The sequence below is a fragment of the Urocitellus parryii genome, chromosome 1, assembly GCF_045843805.1.
Source record: "Urocitellus parryii isolate mUroPar1 chromosome 1, mUroPar1.hap1, whole genome shotgun sequence".
NCBI classification, from domain to species: Eukaryota; Metazoa; Chordata; class Mammalia; order Rodentia; family Sciuridae; genus Urocitellus; species Urocitellus parryii.
Window position 1 is genome coordinate 104,613,778 of NC_135531.1, and position 18,745 is coordinate 104,632,522.

Here is an 18,745-nt window from a genome sequence, read left to right on the forward strand (position 1 = left end):
TCGAGTGTCCCGGGGCTCCCTGTACGGGCCACCATCTGTCGAAGTCCGGCCGCAGCAAAATAACTGGGGGTTGACGAGCAACTTGTGTGCTTTGATACAGCAGGAGTGGGAGCCGTTTATTGTATAACTAGAGGGGTATATATACATTCCACACAGCTTATCTTAATTAACATAAACTAGATACAGCAGTCAACCAATAAGGAATCTCCACACTTAATGGCTTGCTGGTGTTACTTCACAAACCACTCCCTCTGCAAAATGCCAGGTGCCATCTTGACTTGTTTACAGACTCTAACAGATAACAGTTTTGTTGTGTTATAGTTAAAGCTTTATCCCAGGGTTTCATAAACTGACTTCCAGACCACTCACATATAATCGAATCAAGCCTTTATTGAAGCACACCAGTGGTGACTGACCAGAACATAAAGCTGTTCCCCTGATCAGCCCTGAACAATTGCAAGGGTGCTCCTTATAAGCCTGAAAACCGCAAAAGGGATGTTTGGGGGGGTGGGGGGGTCTAGCCAATGCAAGCAAGCCAGGTTAAAGAAGCGGGACAGGGCCATCAAGCAGAGGGAAACCTAACCAATCACAGTTAGCCAAGTCACCCCAGTTACAGAAACAGAGCCCCATTACCCTAGTTACAGAAACAATACCTCATTAGGTAGTTTTGTGTTCTTAAAGGTTTCTATAGCAAAAGGAAAAGAATATTTTGCCCCAGTCATGACTCTTCTACTTGGCAGGGTTGTTATGATGAAGTCATAAAGCAAAATGGAGTCACATTTGCTCCTACTATCACAGTTGTATCCCACAACCTTAGTTATATTGTGCTTCCAATTTTGCCAGTCTCAATATATTTTTGACTCTTTTCCCCATATTTTTGCTTGGGTTCAATTGTTGCTCAGGAATATTGCTTAATGTTTGCATATTTCTGACTGTTCCAAATTTACTTCTGTTTCATTTCTAGTTTCTTTTCACTGTAGTCAGGAAGGTACTTGATATGATTCTATTCTTCTTAAATTACCTAAGATATATTCTCTCATCTAATGTATGATCCTGGAGAATGTTCTTCATGCACTTGAGAAGAAAGTGTGTTTCTGTGCCTATTAGAGAGAATATTCTGGATGTCTGTTAGGTCCATTTGGTCTAAATGTTCTTTAAGCTCAGTGTTTCTTTGTTGATTTTCTATCTAGATGAACTACCCATTGCTGAAAGTAGAGTATTGATATCTATTTGTTCCTTCAGATATTTTATTATTTTCTTTATATATTTTGGTGCTCTGATGTTAAATGTCTATATGTTTATAATTATTATTTTATTAATTAATTAAGCATTTTGTCATTATATCATGACCCTGTTTGTTTTAACTGCTTTTGACTTAATAGCCATTCTTTTTCTGATATAAATATAATTACCTTTGCTCTCTTTTGGTTTGATGTGTGTGGAATTTCTTTTCCTCCCTTTGTTTTCAGTGTCCATACGCTGAAAATATCTTTCAATGTGAAGCAAGTTGCTTGTAGGGAACATAATATTGGGTCTTTTAAAAATACTCATTCAGACACTGTATGGTTTTGATTGAAGAACTTAATCTGTTTTAAAGTTATTATTAATAACTATGCATTTACTACTGTCATATAAGAAAATTGTTCTAGAGGCTGAGGCAGGAGGATTACAAGTTTGAGACTGGCCTCAGCAATTTATCAAGGCCTAAGCAACTTGGCAAGTCTGTCTCAAAATAAAAATAAAAAGGGCTGGGGATGTGGCTCAGTGGTAAAGCCTGGGTTCAAACCTCTGTACCAAAAAAAAAGAAAGAAAATTCATTTTCCTGCTGATTCATAAGTCCTTCATTCCTTGTTTCCTTTCTAGCAGTCTTCCTTTTAATGATTTTCTGCAGTGATATGCTTTGAATCCTTTCTTTTAATCTTCTGTGTATCTGTCAAGGATCCCTTCTTTGTGGTTATCTTTAGGCATCTTATCATAGCACCTGTTAATTATCTTCATATCTTTTATTACTCCCCATTTCATGTCACATTGTTGGAATAACTTTCAGTTTACAGCTAGCAGCTATGAGCAACTCGGAGTGCTGGAAGAATCTACACTCATTCAGGCCTGACAGGAACTCCTGCAGGATGCGGTGGTCCACTCTAGCAAGCTGTTTGTGAAACCACATCCTCAGCACTTGTGGTTAGCATTGCCAAACTACCAGGCCAGGAAACTGATAGCCAGGAGCTTCAGGGAATGAAATCCCTGACTTAAGAAGGCCCCCTCCCCTAGGAACAAAAACCCTTCCAGACTTCTTTCTACCACAACAGCAATATTTAGAGCTTCCTCGTAGTGTGGTTACATTAGGCATAAGATGATTGACTTATGGATATTATCTTGTTTATGTATGATTGGCAGGCATGCCCCACCCAAACCCTATAGCGGTTGTATGCATTCCAAAGATAAATGGGCTGCTGGACATCGACTGCTGTTGTCACCAGCCAGCTTCTCACCAGCTCCTAGTGTCTGTGTGTTGACTCTGCATCTCTACCCCCCACGACTAGCCAAGTGACTAATTGACCACATCAGTAACCAGAATGACCACATCACATTTTACATGTTTTAATAATTTGTATTCCTTAACACATTATTTGAGCTGTAGTTGTTTTAAATATTTTTTCTTTTAACCTTCATATTCAAGATAAATTGGATTTTCATATCATGAGTATTAGATTATTTCTCCTGTTGAGTGTCCTTTGAGTTTTCCATACCATAATTTCAGTTTTCCTCCCCAGACTTACCAGGAAGTTTTCTATTATTTCTTTGAAAATACTTTTGGTCCCTTTCTGTGTCTCTTAGTCTAGAACTCCAGTCAGACATCTTTTCTTCTTCTTGATGATATTCCACAAGTCCCTTCTTTCTTTTTAATTTTCTTTTCTTCTTTCCCTCAGATTTTTGACTTTCAATGAACCATCTTCAAGTTCCCTAATCCCATCTTCTGTTGATCTCACCTGTTGTTGATCCCTTCTGGTGAATATTTGAGTTCTTCAGCTCTTTGATTTGTATTTGGTACTTTTAAATATTTTCTATCTCCTTGGTAAAACTCTTGGTTTGTGTTTACATTGCTCTCCTTTTGGGAAACATCTTTATGACTGTATTACTTACTTTTCATCACTAAAACAAAATGTCTGAAGTGGGCTATTTTAAATAGTTGTCTAATAAATAGACATCCTCTATAAGCTGTAGACTAAATGACAGTGATTTGAAAGTCTAAGAAGTCTTCGAGAAGGTTTAATTTAAAATGTTTGAGAAGTCTTCCATCTCTTTTCTGTCTGATTTTGGGCAAATAACTTAATTAGTTGTTAGAGTGTCTCAATTGCTTTAACTGCAAATGTGTGGAAAAGCACTATGCCCTCCGGAGTTACTGAAAACCAAAGGTCATTGTTAGGAATGAGGGTTTGCATGTGCACTATGGGCTGAGCTGTATGCTTTAATCAATACTGACTTCCCTGTCAATTTTAGTCAGCTTATTCATTCCTTCATTACTGTAACCAAAATACTAGATGAAAATAATGTAGGGGAGGGAAAGTTTATTTTGGTTCATAGTTTCAGAGGCTCAGTCCATGATCAGTAGAGTTCTTTGCTCTGGATCCAAGATGAGGCAGAACATCATGGAAGAGAGGAGAAAAACAGCTCAGGCCATGGCAACCAGGAAACAGAGATAGCTCCACTCATCCAGGACAAAATACAAACCCTAAGGTACATCTCCAGTGACTTACTCCTCAAGCCACACCCTACATGCCTACAGCTACCATCCAGTTAATGCATATCAGTGGAATAATACTGATTAGGTTCAAACTCTCATAATATAATCCTTATACCTCTGAGTATTTTTGTACTCTCACCCAAGAGCTCTTGGGAGATACCTCACATCCAAACCACAACACCATCCTTTCTGTCTTCTGACTGCCTCACCCCAAACTCTCACATCCATTTTACAGCACTCCTTAATGTTTATAAAATAGTGATGAGGTCTGAGTGAAATAAACTCACATTAATCAGGAACAAGGTTACTGTCACAGAGGCTGGGAGTGGGGGGTGTCTCTGGTGAGACAGCTGATGTGACTCTCAGTTCAGGCTGCATTTGTGGAGTCAGGGATCAGAAAAAATGATCAGGGACCATGGAAGGTATTCTAGCCTTGTTATTAAGTTGCTTCCCTGTGCTCTCCTCTCTTGTCAAGCCTTAAATTTCTGACAGCTTACTTGTGATCTCAAGACCGTTCAACTTTCTCTTCTCAGAACTGACTGAATTCCTGGAAAGACAAATTTGGGTTTCACTTTTGTGTTCTGGGAAATACAGTTGATTCAGAAATGGGACTTCCCCAAATTCCTCTATGATTGGTCAGCATCACACAGAAAGGAGGGAGAGAAGCCAAGTGAGTATATAAGCCCTGTTCAGCCACCTTGTGTGTGTTACTTTGCACAGACTGAGAAGAGGTAGATTTCAGAAGAGCCTATCAGAGCTACAGAGCCTTAAACAACAGTAAGCCATCAACCAGACACAGGATTTTCTACTAATCCAGCAAGGCCATTCAGGTGACTTCCGACCCAAAAGATTTCTTTTCTCTAAGAAAATTTTGGTTATCAAAACATTTAGGAGCACGGGCTGGAGGGATGAGATGCTCAACTTGGAAGCTAAGGAGCCTTGATGGAAGGGAGGTAGGATGGGCTAATGAACAGTTATAGTTAATCACTGAAGTTCAGGCAAATTTAAAGCAAATGTTTTGGATATTTTTTTACTTGGTGAAATGTTTTTTTTTCATTAGTCTTGTTCTGTCTCTAGCACCTCCCTCTAGAATAGTTGAAAATGTATGTGTCAGAATATATTAGGGAATATCACCACAGAATATGTGAGGTTGGTTCTGTCTCAGTTCTTTTATTCCCTGTTCTTATATGATTAACTCTAATTCAGCACTTTTTATTCCTTCCATTGCAGCATAAGCTAGACTTGGAGCAGGGGCAACTCTGCATGCCACCTCTGCTATAACTAACTGTAGAACATTTATGACTAGGGAGTCTTTCATTTTTAAAATGTAGAGTAGGAAAGCTAATGATCTCTTGTGAAGAAAAGTCAGGCAAGTCAGGAAAAAAATGGCAAAATAATGTCATTGAGACATGTATCCTTTAAAATGATTGATAGTGCAAATCCTTGTCCCTTGTGTTCATAGTGGACAAGACATTTAAAGCAGACTATGGAGTGTCATTGAAACAGGGAATTGGTAGAAGATAAAAGAGAGGAAGACTGAAAAAATAATGAAGTCTACTCATAACACAATGTGCTCTTAGTGACTTTCTGGACATGCCAGAGGATTCTTGTTTCCTTCCTTAGTGAATCTGGCTATGGTTCTTTTTTTTTCTCTGTTACTTGCTGGTTTAGCATTTCTTCTATTCTATTCTCTTTATCCCCATCTTTCTGGTCAACAGTCAGAATGACCTCACCCTGGGGCTTTGTTCATGAGTCAGCAACTGATTCTTCCCATTCCAGTTTGGCTATTTCTAGATGCTCTGAGACTGCTCCCATGGCCTTCAGGGTGGCTGTGGGCCCATCCACCCCTGAGTTGCAGAGCTCACTGGATACTTTTCAGTGGGCTTCACAAACACCACTCAGGGGCCATGTTGCAAGGCTGCTTGCTTGATGTCCCTGCGGTTCATCATGTTCTTTATTATCCTCCTTTTCTTCCAATCTTCTCTGGGGATTAGTATGAGGAGAAAATCCCTGATTGGCCATGTGAGGTCTGCACAGTTCCCAGTAGATCCTTGCATCACTGTCCACCCCTACAGTCCAACAGATTGGATAGATTCCTTCACATTTCTGGGTGTTTTCCTTGGTTTCAAGCAGAAAAATTGGCACCACTATTAAGGAGTTCCCTGACCAGACTTCACATAAATGTGAAAGTAATTTCTTCCTAAATCATGACTAACCCTGCACAGCCCACCCCAGGACTGTGCTATGCTATAAGGTCCCTGAAGGAGGAAAGGAAGGATTTCCACTCATCCCAATATGGAAATCTGGGGCCTGATAGTACTTCAGAGTATGTTGTGGGACAGTAAGCTACATCCCTGATCTCTGCACAAGAGATGTCAGTACCATTTTACCTTCCAGTTGTGACAACCAGAGATTTCTACATAGATTGCCAAGTGTCTCCAGGGGTTCAAGATTATCCTGATAGGGAACCATTGCCAGAGGCACATTCCTGTCTTTATCTTGACCATGTTCTTTAACATTGGTTCTGTCATGGTGTCCTGGTACCTTCTCCTGAAGATCTGTTCTCTCATTCTGTATTGAAGAGTTCCCAGGGAGCATCTTCCTTGTTTATTCATGTTTCCAATATCCAGGCCTCAATGTCCTAATTTAACTGTAAGGCTGACCCAGTGAGCACTTATTCTTCCTCTTGTAATATTTCACATATGCTCTCCTGATGTTTATGTACTTGTGGGCCTCTGGCCACTGGAAAGTTTTTTTTTTAGACATCATTTGAGATTTCACAGAAGTCATTGAGATGCATGTGGATGCCACCAACCAAACTTAATTTGGTTCAAAACATCCACAGAGGTTTTGCATATCATGTATCTGCTTTTTCCCCATTTTGTCTTATTTTGGTTTTTAAGCAAACATTTAGTGTTGATTTTGGGCAGGTGTGTGGCAGCCCTTCCTTTGAAACACAAGCACCTTGTGTCTGCCATCAGAATGAAGTGTTCTGTGGCTTTCATTTCCTGTATAGCTTTATCCATTTCCCACTTTAGAACAGAGAGGGTAGAGGGGGTGCCTGTGGACTGACTCTCTTTGTCCATGTGTTGGCTCATTTGCATGGTACTTGTTGATTCTAAGGAGAGGCCATGTTTTGTAGCAGGATGTTGTTTGGTTCTCCTAAGAAGCCTGGCACCCACTCTCCATAGGAACTTCATGGCCATGGACCAGTTAGAGCCAGAGAATAGGCCTAACAGTTCATGAGAGCATTTTAGTGATTTCCTCATTTAGTCTATTCATTCCATAAATAGTAAGTCATCATATTTCTGTGGATATTGGTGATGGAGGAGTGAGCAAAGCAAAAACACATCTTGCCACCCTGACGTTTAATTGTACTGTAATTAAGTAAGTACATAAAAATATCAAGTCATTTGGTGATGTGTGTTATGGAGAAAAGGGATATATTAAAAAGAATGATGAATGATGGGGACAGGTGCGAGGTCAGATCTCAATAAGAATATAAAATTCAACCAACCTCATATAAGTTGAAAAGAGCTTAGAGGATGGTGAAGGATTAATGACCCATGGGACAGACAAGGGAAGAGCAATCTAGGAAATGGGAACAGTAAATCACTGCAAAAGTCCTGGGATAGAAACATGGGCCAGGAAAGACAGGGTGGCTGGAATGCAGCAAACAAGGGGCCCAGATGTCGTACCAGAGTTCAAAGCTATGGTGTGTATGGCAGGTGTGCTATGTATGTGAAGTGAGAATCCCTGTAGTGGCTTTAAGGAGAGGAGTGACATGATCTAACTTATACATTTAATGAATAACTCCGGCTATGTTTGAAAATAAATGTTGCTGGTAAGAACAAGGGGATAAAAAATAGTAAAGTGTCAAATGACGTATTCCAAGCTGGAAATGATAGTGCCGTGGACCAGGTCGCGTGGCTGCTTTATGATGAATGATCTAAGTGAATAAACTTGGAGAAATAATCAAAAAGGTTGTTTAGAAATTTAATGGAGGATTAGAGGGAATATGAGGATGAAAATTTACTGAAGGGTTTCAATGTGTTTCCCTAATTAATGATGGGGGTCCATGTGCTGACATGGGAAGTCTTAGAAGATTTAGTTTTAGGGAGAAGAGAATGTAAAGATGCCAAACCTAAGCTAGCTAAATATTGTTTGGAAAACCATCTTTCTTTCTTCTTTTTCTAAAATGTCACACTAATATCAGTAGACTATATATATATTTCTACTGGACTTACATGTATGTATAATATGTATACATGTATGTATGTATCTTTCAGGTAGCTAGTGCTATTATTTAGAAAGATTTTTCAGAAAAAATTAGAGGCAATATGATCTATTATTTTCTCTTATTTATTCAATTTAACCCTCAGTGTTATATCGGATTTAAAATGAATTAAGTAGCATTGTTCTTAGATTTTTTCCTCTCTTTTAAATCTATACACACACACACACACACACACACACACACACTGACACATACACACACACATTTACAGTTTATATCCTCTGATGTTAATTTCTTATAAAACTTTTAAAAGCATTTGGATCTGACCTTTTATTTTTCAATGGGAATATGAAAAAAATCTAAACTTCTATCATGGTCATTTTTTTAGTTTTATTGATTTTTAAAAAATACACGACAGCAGAATGCATTACAATCCTTATTACACATATAGCGTACAAGTTTTCATATCTTTGTATATACAGTATATTCATACAAATTCATGCCTTTGTACATGTACTTTGATTTTTTTTGCATTACAACTCTTATTACACATATATACCACAATTTTTCATATATCTGTTTCTATATAAAGTGTGTTGACACCCAAATCAAGTCTTCATACATGTACTTTGGATAATGATGTCCATCACATTCCACTGCCATTGCTAATCTCCTGCTCTCTTCCTTTCACTCCAACCCCTCTTCCCTATCTAGAACTCATCTAATCCTCCCATGCTCCCCCCTCTGTACCCCACTATGAGTCACCCTCCTTATATCAGAGAAAACAATTGGAATTTGTTTTTTGGGGATTGGCTAACTTCACTTAGCATTATCTTCTCCAACACAATCATGTATCTGCAAATGCCATGATTTTGTTCTCTTTTAATGCTGTGTAAAATTCCATCGTGTCTATATGCCACATTTTTTTAATCCATTCATCCAGTGAAGGTCATCTAGGTTGGCTCCACGGTTTAGCTATTGTGAATTGTGCTGCTATAAACATTGATGTGGCTGTGTTCTTGTAGTATGCTGTTTTTAAGTCCTTTGGGTATAGTCTGAGAAGAGGGATAGCTGGGTGAAATGGTGGTTCCATTCCCAGATTTCCAAGGAATCTCCATAGAGCTTTCCATATTGGCTGTACCAATTTTCAGTCCCAGGAGCAATGTCTGAGTGTACCTTTTCCCCCACATCCTCTCCAACACTTATTGATGTTTGTCTTCATAATAGCTGCCATTCTGACTGGAGTGAGATGATAGCTTAGAGTAGTCTTGACGTTCATTTCTCTGATAGCTAGAGATGATGAGCATTTTTTTTCATATATTTGTTGATTGATTGTATATCCTCTTCTGAGAAGTGTCTGTTCAGATCCTTGGCCCATTTGTTGATTGCATTATTATTATTAATTTTTTTTTGGTGCTTAACTTTTTGAGTTCTTTATATATCCTAGAGATTAATGCTCTATCTGATGTGTGAGGGGTAAAAGTTTGCTCCCAGGATGGCGGCTCTCTGTTCACCTCACAGATTGTTTCTTTTGCTGAGAAGAAACATTTTAGTTTTACTCCATCTCATGAATTGATTCTTGGTTTTAATTCTTGTGCTCTAGGAGTCTTATTAAGGAATTTGGGGCCTACTCCCACATGATGAAGATTAGGGCCTACTGTTTCTTCTATTAGATGCAGAGTCTCTGGTCTAATTCCTAGGTTCTTGATCCATTTTGAATTAAGTTTTGTGCATGGTGAGAGATAGGTGCTTAATTTCATTCTGTTGCATATGGATTTCCAGTTTTCCCAGCACCATTTGTTGAAGAGGCTATCTTTTCTCCAGTGCATGTTTTTGGCACCTTTGTCTAGTATAAGATAAGTGTAATTTTTGGGTTAGTCTCTGTGTCCTCTATTCTGTACCATTGGTCTACCAGTCTGTTTTGGTGCCATACCATGCTGCTTTTGTTCCTATTGCTCTGGAATGTAGTTCAAGGTCTGGTGCAGTGATGCCACCTGCTTCACTCTTCCTGGTTAGAATTGCTTTAGCTATTCTGGGTCTCTTATTTTTCCAGATGAACTTTATAATTGCTTTTTCTATTTCTATGAGGAATGCCATTGGGATTTTGATTGGAATTGCATTAAATCTGTATAGTGCTTTTGGAAGTATGGTCATTTTGATAATACTAATTCTGCCTATCCAAGAGCAAGGTAGATCTTTCCATCTTCTAAGGTCTTGTTTGATTTCTCTCTTTACGGTTCTGTAGTTTTCATTGTATAGATCTTTCACCTCTTTTGTTAAGTTGATTCCCAAGTATCTTTTTTTGAGGCTATTGTGAATGGGATAGTTCTCCTCATTTCCTTCTCAGAGGCTTTGTCACTGATATACAGAAATGCCTTTGATTTATGGGTGTTGATTTTATATCCTGCTATTTTGCTGAATTCATTTACTAGTTCTTGAAATTTTGTGGTGAGGTTTTTTGGGTCTTCTAGGTGTAGAATCATATCATCAGCAAATAGTGCTAATTTAAGTTCTTCTTTTCCTATATATATCCCATTGATTTCTTTCATCTGTCTAATTGCTCTGTGTCGCGACCCCTTGCCCGCAAGGAAGACGCAACTCAGGAATCTTCTTTCAGCAGTTTATTCAGGTCCTTGATACCTTTTCTTCTTTCAGCAGTTTATTCAGGCCTTTGTTTTGACATGTCTTTTAGCTTCTACTGCTACTCCTACTACTTCTTCTACTGCTACTCCTACTGCCACTACTTCTACTGCTACTCCTACTGCCACTACTACTACTCCCGTGTGCCCCAGCCTTAATAAAGCAGATAAAGCCCCAATGCACAACTGCCACGTGGACTTTTCTCATAGGGTGCCAAGTCACAGCGTGCCAACTCATTCTGATAAGGAGTTGTTTGTCACAGACTACAGGGGAAACCAGCGCCATCTTGTAATGGCGGCCACAGTTCACAGAAACGGCTCACCACAGCTCTGGCCAGTGTTTCATGAACTATGTTGAACATAAGTGGTGAAAGAGGGCATCCCTGTCTTATTTCAGTTTTTTCTTGCTTCAGTTTTTCTCCTTTTACAATGATATTGGCCTGAGGCTTAGTATAGATAGCTTTTATGATGTTGAGATATGTTCCCATTATCCCTAGTTTTTCTAGTGTTTTGAACATAAAGGGGTGCTGTATTTTGTCAAATACTTTTACTGAGTCTATTGAGATGATCATATGATTCTTTAAGTCTATTCATGTGTTGAATTACATTTATTGATTTCCATATGTTGAACCAAACTTGCATCCCTGGGATGAATCCCACTTGATCATGGTGCACAATCTTTTTGATATGATTTTGTATTTGATTTGCCAGAATTTTAGTGAGAATTTTTGCATCTATGTTCATTAGAGATATTGGCCTGAAGTTTTCTTTCTTTGATGTGTCTCTGTCTGGTTTTGGATCAGGGTGATATTGGTCTCATAGAATGATTTTGGAATTACTGTCTCTTTTTCTATTTCCTGAAATAAACTGAAGAGTATTGGTAATAGTTCTTCTTTTAAGGATTTGTAGAACTCGGCTGTGTATCCATGCAGTCCTGGACTTTTCTTGGTTGGTAAGCTTTTCATGGCTTCTTCTATTTCCTCACTTAATATTGATGTGTTTAAATTGTGTATATCTTCCTGACTAAATCTGGGCAAATCCTATGACTTAAGAAATTTATCAATGTCTTCAATGTCTTGTATTTTATTGGAGTATAAGATTTCAAAATAACTTCTAATTATCCTCTGTATTTCTGTAGTGTCTGTTGTGATATTACCTTTTCCATCATGTATGCTGGTTATTTGAGTTCTCTCTCTCCTTCTTTTTGTTAGCATGGCTAGGAGTCTGTCAATTTCATTAATTTTTTTCAAAGAACCAACTTTTAGTTTTGTCAATTTTTCAATTGTTTCTTTTGTTTTGATTTCTTTGATTTCAGCTCTGATTTTAATTAGTTCTTGCCTTCTACTGCTTTTGCTGCTGATTTGTTCTTCTTTTTCTAGAGCTTTGAGATGTAGTGTGAGGTCATTTATTTGTTGACTTTTGCTTCTTTTAAGATGTGAACTCCATGCAATGAATTTTCTTCTTAGTACTGCCTTCATAGTGTCCCAGAGATTTCCATATGTTGTGTCTATGTTCTCAGTTACCTCTAAGAATTTTTTAATCTCCTCCTGGATGTCTTCTGTGACCCATTGTTCATTCAGTAGCATACTGTATAGTCTCCAGGTGATGGAGAAATTTTTATTTTGTCATTGATTTCCAATTTCATTCCATTGTGACTGATAAAATGCATGGTAGTATCTCTACTTTTTTGTATTTGCTAAGAGTTGCTTTGTGGTGTAGTATAGGGTCTATTTTAGAGAAGGATCCATGTGCTGCTGAGAAGAGAGTGTATCTGCTTGATGCAGGCTGAAATATTGTATATGTGTCAGTTAAGTCTAAGTTATTGATTGTGTTATTGAGTCCTATAGTTTCTTTCTTCACCGTTTGATTGGAAGTTCTGTCCAGTGGAGAGAGCGGTGTGTTAAAGTCACCCAAGATTATTGTGTTGTGGTTAATTTGATTCCTGAAATTGAGAAGAGTTTGATGAATGTAGCTGCACCATTGTTTGGGGCATATATATTTATGATTGTTATGTCTTGTTGGTGTATGGTTCCCTTGAGCAGTATGTAATGTCCGTCTTTATTCCTTTTGATTAACCTTGGCTTGAAGTCTACTTTGATATGAGTATGGAAACCCCTGCTTGCTTCCACAGTCCATGTGAGTTGTATGACTTTTCCCAAGCTTTCACCTTCAGGCCTGTGTATGTCTTTTCCTATCAGATCTGAGTCTCCTGGAAGTAGCATATTGTTGGGTCTTGTTTTAATCCAATCTGCTAGCCTATGTCCTTTGATTGGTGAGTTTAAGCCAGTAACATTTAGGGTTACTATTGATGCCTGGTTTGTATTTCCAGCCATAGTTGTTTATTTTGGTTATTTTACTTGAATTGGTTTTCCTCTTTGATTAGTTTTTCCTTAGTGTACTACCTCCCTCTGCTGATTTTCATTGCTGCTTTTCATTTCCTCTCCATGAAATATCTTGCCAACGATGTTTTGTAGTGCCAGTTTTATAGATATAAACTCTTTTAACTTTTGCTTACTGTGGAAGGTTTTTATTCTATCTTCAAATATAAGGCTTAATTTGGCTAGATACAAGATTCTTGGTTGGCACCCATTATCTTTCAGAGCTTGAAATATGTTGTTCCAGGATCTTCTAGCTTTCAGGGTCTATGTTGAAAAATCTGCCTTTATCCTAATTGGTTTTCCCCTATATGTAATCTGATTCCTTTCTCTTGTGGCTTTTAAAATTCTCTCTTTATTCTGTATGTTGGGTATTTTCATTATAATGTGCCTTGGTATGGGTCTGTTGTTATTTTGTACATTCAGCATACTGTAGGCTTCTTGAATTTGGATTTCTAATTTATTCTTCATGTTTTCAAAGTTTTCTGATATTATTTCATTGAATAGATTGTTCATTCCTTGGGTTTGGACCTCTATGCCTCCCTCTATCCACATAACTCTGAAATTTGGTCTTTTAATGCTATCCCATATTTCTTGAATGTTCTGCTCATGGTTTCTTATCATTTTTGCTGTGTGGTCTATGTTCTTTTCAAGATGATTTATTTGATCTTCAGTGTCTGATGTCCTATCTTCTAAGTGGTGTATTCTGTTGGTGATGCTTTCATTTGAGTTTCTAATTTGGTTTATTATTTCTTTCATTTCAAGGATTTCTGTTGGTTTGTTTGTTTTTAGAACCTCTATCTCCCTGTTGAGGTGATCTTTTGCTTCTTGAATTTTTTAATGTAGCTCATTGTGGAAGTGATCTTTCACTGCCTTTATTTGTTCTCTTATGTCTTCTTTGAGATCCCAAAACATTTTAACCATGTATATCCTGAAATCTTTCTCTGTGCTTTTTTCTGTTCTAGCTGCCAATCCTTCTAATGATGTGTTATTTTGGTTTGTTTGTGGTACTTGCTTCCCTTGTCTTTTCATGTTGCTCATGTTTCTTCCTTTCCAGCTCTGTGGATCTGGTTTGTTATTGTTTTTACCCTATAGATTTTTAGTGCTCTTGTAGGATCTTAGATTTCTCCTTTGTGGGGAAAGACAATGTTAATAGATCCCAATATCAACAATACATCATCTATGAACAAATTGTTGTTATTAAGACATTTACAGTTTAGTTTCAATGTCCATAAATGTTTGATTCAATTATTATTTAAAATATAATCAGTAGTTCCTAAAAATGTTTATAGGTTCTGGCGGTGGACAATGGGGTCAAGTGTAGGATGATATGCTGCTCAAATGGTGTTTTGATCTGATAGCCACACCCACAAAAAATGTTGAAGAAGGTTTTTGAAGATGGAGTTGGACTGCTTCCAGCAGGTTGGTCAAGTAGTACTTTAAAGTTAGATGGGAATGATAATTTCTGGTGTTCTATTGCACAATCAGGACAAATAGTGTTAGTGTACCATATAATGCAAAAAGCATTTGTAATGCTTTACTCACAAAGAAATGACAAATGTTTGAGGAGATAGATATGCTTACCTTGACTTGGTCATTTCATAGTTTGTACATGTATCAAAATGTCACAGATAGTCCCAGAAATTATGTTCAATTTTAACATATCAATTCACAAATGTAAACTCATCTTCCTATTAGGGATCCAGGTCTACTTCTACCCTCACGTTTCCATGCTTATTTGGAGGAAGAGGAACTGGAAGACCATTCCATAAAGACATTCACTGAAGAGAAATTTGAAACTGTGGAGATTTGTAATCTCATTCTCACCCTCAGTGTTTCAAAAGAGCCTTTCTCCCATCTTTCTCCCATTTTCTAACAACACACCAGGAGGAACCCCAATTCTCACTGTGCCTGAGAATGAATTCTAAGCCCATGGAATAAATTTTTCTGGGGAGCTGAACCCAAGTCTTGTGATTACCTCCTCATCACCATATGTGTAAAGTTTCCTTGAAGTTGAAATACCTTTTAACACTTGGGTGACTTTGCTTCTTTCTAAAGCCAAAGAGGTGAGACTAGAATTCCAAGAGACTAAGAGTTTTATATTTGCTTCATTTGTTAAAAATTGTAAATAATGCCTATATCTTTCTTGTACTGCTTCTTCCCAGAGCGTTCACTAAGTCCAAGCAATAATCAGAATTGAAACGTACCAGAACTGGCTTAATTAAACCTGTTTGCCAATTCGAGAAAACAATAAGTGCTCATCTCTTCCTGTTTTTCTTCTGTCAAGGGACAAAGAATCTGTATCAGTATGTCAAGAAAGATGTTGTCAAGAAATGCTTGTTTTGCTCTCCTCAAGTCAGGAGATGTGATCCAGGCAAATAACTAAGCACAATCTTCTTTCACCATTCAAAATTTCAATAGGTAGGGTTTTTCCTCAGGAAAATATCTCAAAGAAAGATTGCCAGTTTGTTGAACAAGTTAGATGCAACAGGCTACAAACTAGGAAGAAATTTATTTTTTATTTTATACATATCCTTTAAGCCTCTTCTATTAAGTTTCTTTTCCCCAATCCAAATATTATTTTTGGCCATTATACCGTTTGTGTTTCTATTTGTGTGTTTAAACAGAAGTCTGATACATATCCATAAATCAATGTATCAAAGTACTGAGTAAATTGTACTTCCCTGCCTAAACATTTGATCTGCAGTGGACAAGGAGAGTATATTTAGATGTTTTACTCTTGCTTCACAATTTTCTCCATTCTTCCTTCCCAAAATATTATTTTATATTTGTGCACGGGTCTTAACTCTGATGTTTGAAATCAATGCTGGTGACCTTTAGGACCAGTTTCCAAAATCTGTGTCTTTTTGTAATGACAAGCAGGTTAAGACTTCTTACAATGGCTCTGTTCTCAAAAGCAGTTGATGAATTACCAATGGATTCCAATGGTTCACTCTCTCTGTCCTTTCCTGTGGCCTCATTTTAGCAGGAAGTTTGCTTGGGCATAGTTAATTGAGATGGCTTAGTCCCAACCACATATATAAGATTCGCTTTGGCTCTTGCAAAATATTATGAACCTCTGGAACTATATGTTCCTTAAATACTTTTTAAAAATGCATACTGAGCAATATCAAGAGGCTTTAGTGTTAGTTCAGTAATGCAAAAGTCACAAAGGTCACATTAGAAGCTCTGGTCTGTTCTGCTAACCACATAGAAAATGATCTTCCTGATCTCACTTACATGTGGAATCTTGAGTAGTCAAACACATAGAAGCAGAGAATGGTTGCCAGGAGCTGGGAGGAAGGAAAATGTTGGGCAAAGGATACACAGTTTTAGTTACACAAGATGAACAAAGTTCTGGAGATCTAATGTACAGCGTGATTATGATAATAAAAATACTGTATTGTACACATGAAATTTGCTAAGATACTAGGCATTCTTTCTACACAAAACAATAACACAAAAAATACACACATAGAGGCACACTCACAAATGGTAACAACATAGAGGTGATGGCTGTGCTAGGTGGACTGTGATTATCAGGTCATCATGTATTCATATATCAGAACATGAAGCTGTACAACTTAACATGTAGTTGTTATATGCAAGTGGTATCTCAATAAACTTGTTGAAAGAAATGACCTTCATATCATTAAGTTAGAAAGTATAGCAGTTTGTGAGTTTTTCTGAAGCTCTTCCCAAATTCTAATTTTCCAAAAAGACTTTGTACAATTAAATTACTTTTATAAAATAAGACATTTAAAAGAAAACAGGGTACTAAAATAAAAGCTCAAAATGCTGAAACATTGAGTTAATGGGCTTAAACTTGGACCTGAAGGATGAAGAAGCCTCATATTATTGCAAGTTAATAATGATTCATGAACAAAGACAAGAAAAGGACCCATGAAAAGTAAACCAATGCAACTTTACAATTATATCAACCCAATATAGCATCTGGCCTTTACTGACATTTTAAGTCAATGGTGTAAAACAATAAACACTAAAAAAATTCTACATGGTTATTGAGGAATTTGAAACTGGTTGTGTTCTGATGATGATTATGTGGTAATGTGTGGTAATGTTATGAAATTTGATAATCAAAATTCTTTATAGTTTGAAGAAATGTACTGAAGTATTTATGCATGGAATGATGTGATGTCTTGGATTAGGTTGCATCCTCTAGTAGGATTAGATGAATGATGATTAGCCATGTTTTGGCAAATTGATTCTAAAAGACACTTGCAGTTTTTTTGGTATTATATTTCTTAACTTTAAGTTTAAATATTTCCATAGTAAAGAGTTCAAATAAGAAAAAAACAGAAAGATATGAAAAATTGATCTGTTTCAGGGCATAATTGAGAGAAATGGCAAAGTCTGCAGCACTTTGGGTAAGACCAAAGCTCAAAGACATTCTTCTGGCATAGTAACCCTTTCAACTTTCCTCTTTCTTTCAGTTACTTTACTTGTACACAGTCATGGGTCAACAGTTCTCTGGTACTCCTGCTCATGATCAGCACCATGATTTGGCCTCCAGCTTTACTGCACATTTGAAGAACTTGGAGGTAGAAAACAAAATCATTTCTCAGGAAACCATCAGTTTGATAGAGTTGCAACTGAAAAAAGGAAACATTGAGGAGGCAACCTTTGCAATCAACAGTGTAGTGGAAAAAAATAGTAATGCCCAACTCAACATTGCTGTAACAGGGGAGTGTGGGGCAGGGAAGTCAAGTTTCATCAATGCCCTGAGAGGGATTGGTCATGAAGAAAAAGATGCAGCTCTTATTGGGGTGGTGGAGATGACCATGAAGAGAACTCCATACATACACCCAGATTTTCCCAATGTGATAATCTGGGACCTTCCTGGGATTGGAATCACGAAGTTCCAGCCAAAACATTATCTGGAGAATGTAAAATTTAGGGAGTATGACTTCTTCATTATTGTTTCTGCTACACGCTTCAAGAAAAATGATTTGGACCTGGTCAAGACAATCAAAATTAAGAAGAAGGATTTTTACTTTGTGAGAACCAAGGTAGACTGCGATTTAAAAAATGCACAGATATCTAAGCCAACTACCTTTGACAGAGAAAAAGTCCTGCAGCAGATCCGAGAGGACTGTGTGATTAATTTTAAGAGTAATAACATTGATAAACCACAAATATTTTTGATATCCAACTGTGATCCTTCTAAGTATGATTTCCCGATCTTGAAAGACAAGCTACTAAAGGATCTGCTTGTTCAAAAGCACCGTGATTTTATGCTTTCCCTGCTTAAGATTATTGATAGGGCTATTTTAAGAAACCGGTGTTTTCTGAAGCAGTTTACCTGGCTAGAAGAATTGAAGTCTAAAATATTGGCCACCTTGCCTGTGGAGGGCATCACCAGTGACAAATGATGTGGAGAAGCTGAAGGCAGGCTTCAACTACTATTGAGACCTTTTGGTTTGGGATGATGCATCCTTGCAGATTGTGGCTGAGAATTTGCATGTTCCTTTGGAACAATTCCAAAATTTGTTGAAAATATCCAAAAATACTTTTGAAATATTTGAAGATGTTCTGTTCAACTAATGGGTGTGTGGGTGTGTTCTTGCTCTGGTCTTTACATTAGACTATGACTTTTTTTTTTTTTTTTTTGCATTACTAGGAGTAGAACCCAGGGCCTTTTACAAGCAGAAACAACTGATCTATGAGATAAACAAATATCAAAGTAGGGACACAAAATTATGAAATATCAGGTGAAATGGAACATAAT

General features: G+C 37.4%; 1 protein-coding gene across 1 annotated transcript; it reads left to right on the forward strand.

The window, feature by feature from the left end:
- The first annotated feature begins 4,475 nt into the window (after positions 1 to 4,475).
- LOC113201118 (interferon-inducible GTPase 1) lies at positions 4,476 to 18,503 on the forward strand. The gene is made up of 2 exons (XM_026414657.2): positions 4,476 to 4,575; positions 17,451 to 18,503. The coding sequence occupies exon 2, from the start codon at positions 17,472 to 17,474 to the stop codon at positions 18,387 to 18,389; it is 918 nt and encodes a 305-aa protein (XP_026270442.2). The 5' UTR covers positions 4,476 to 4,575; positions 17,451 to 17,471; the 3' UTR covers positions 18,390 to 18,503.
- The last annotated feature ends 242 nt before the right edge of the window (positions 18,504 to 18,745 follow it).

Excerpts from the sequence above, each read along its gene's own strand:
- LOC113201118 (XM_026414657.2), top strand. The coding sequence starts at position 17,472 with ATGGGTCAACAGTTCTCTGGTACTCCTGCTCATGATCAGCACCATGAT.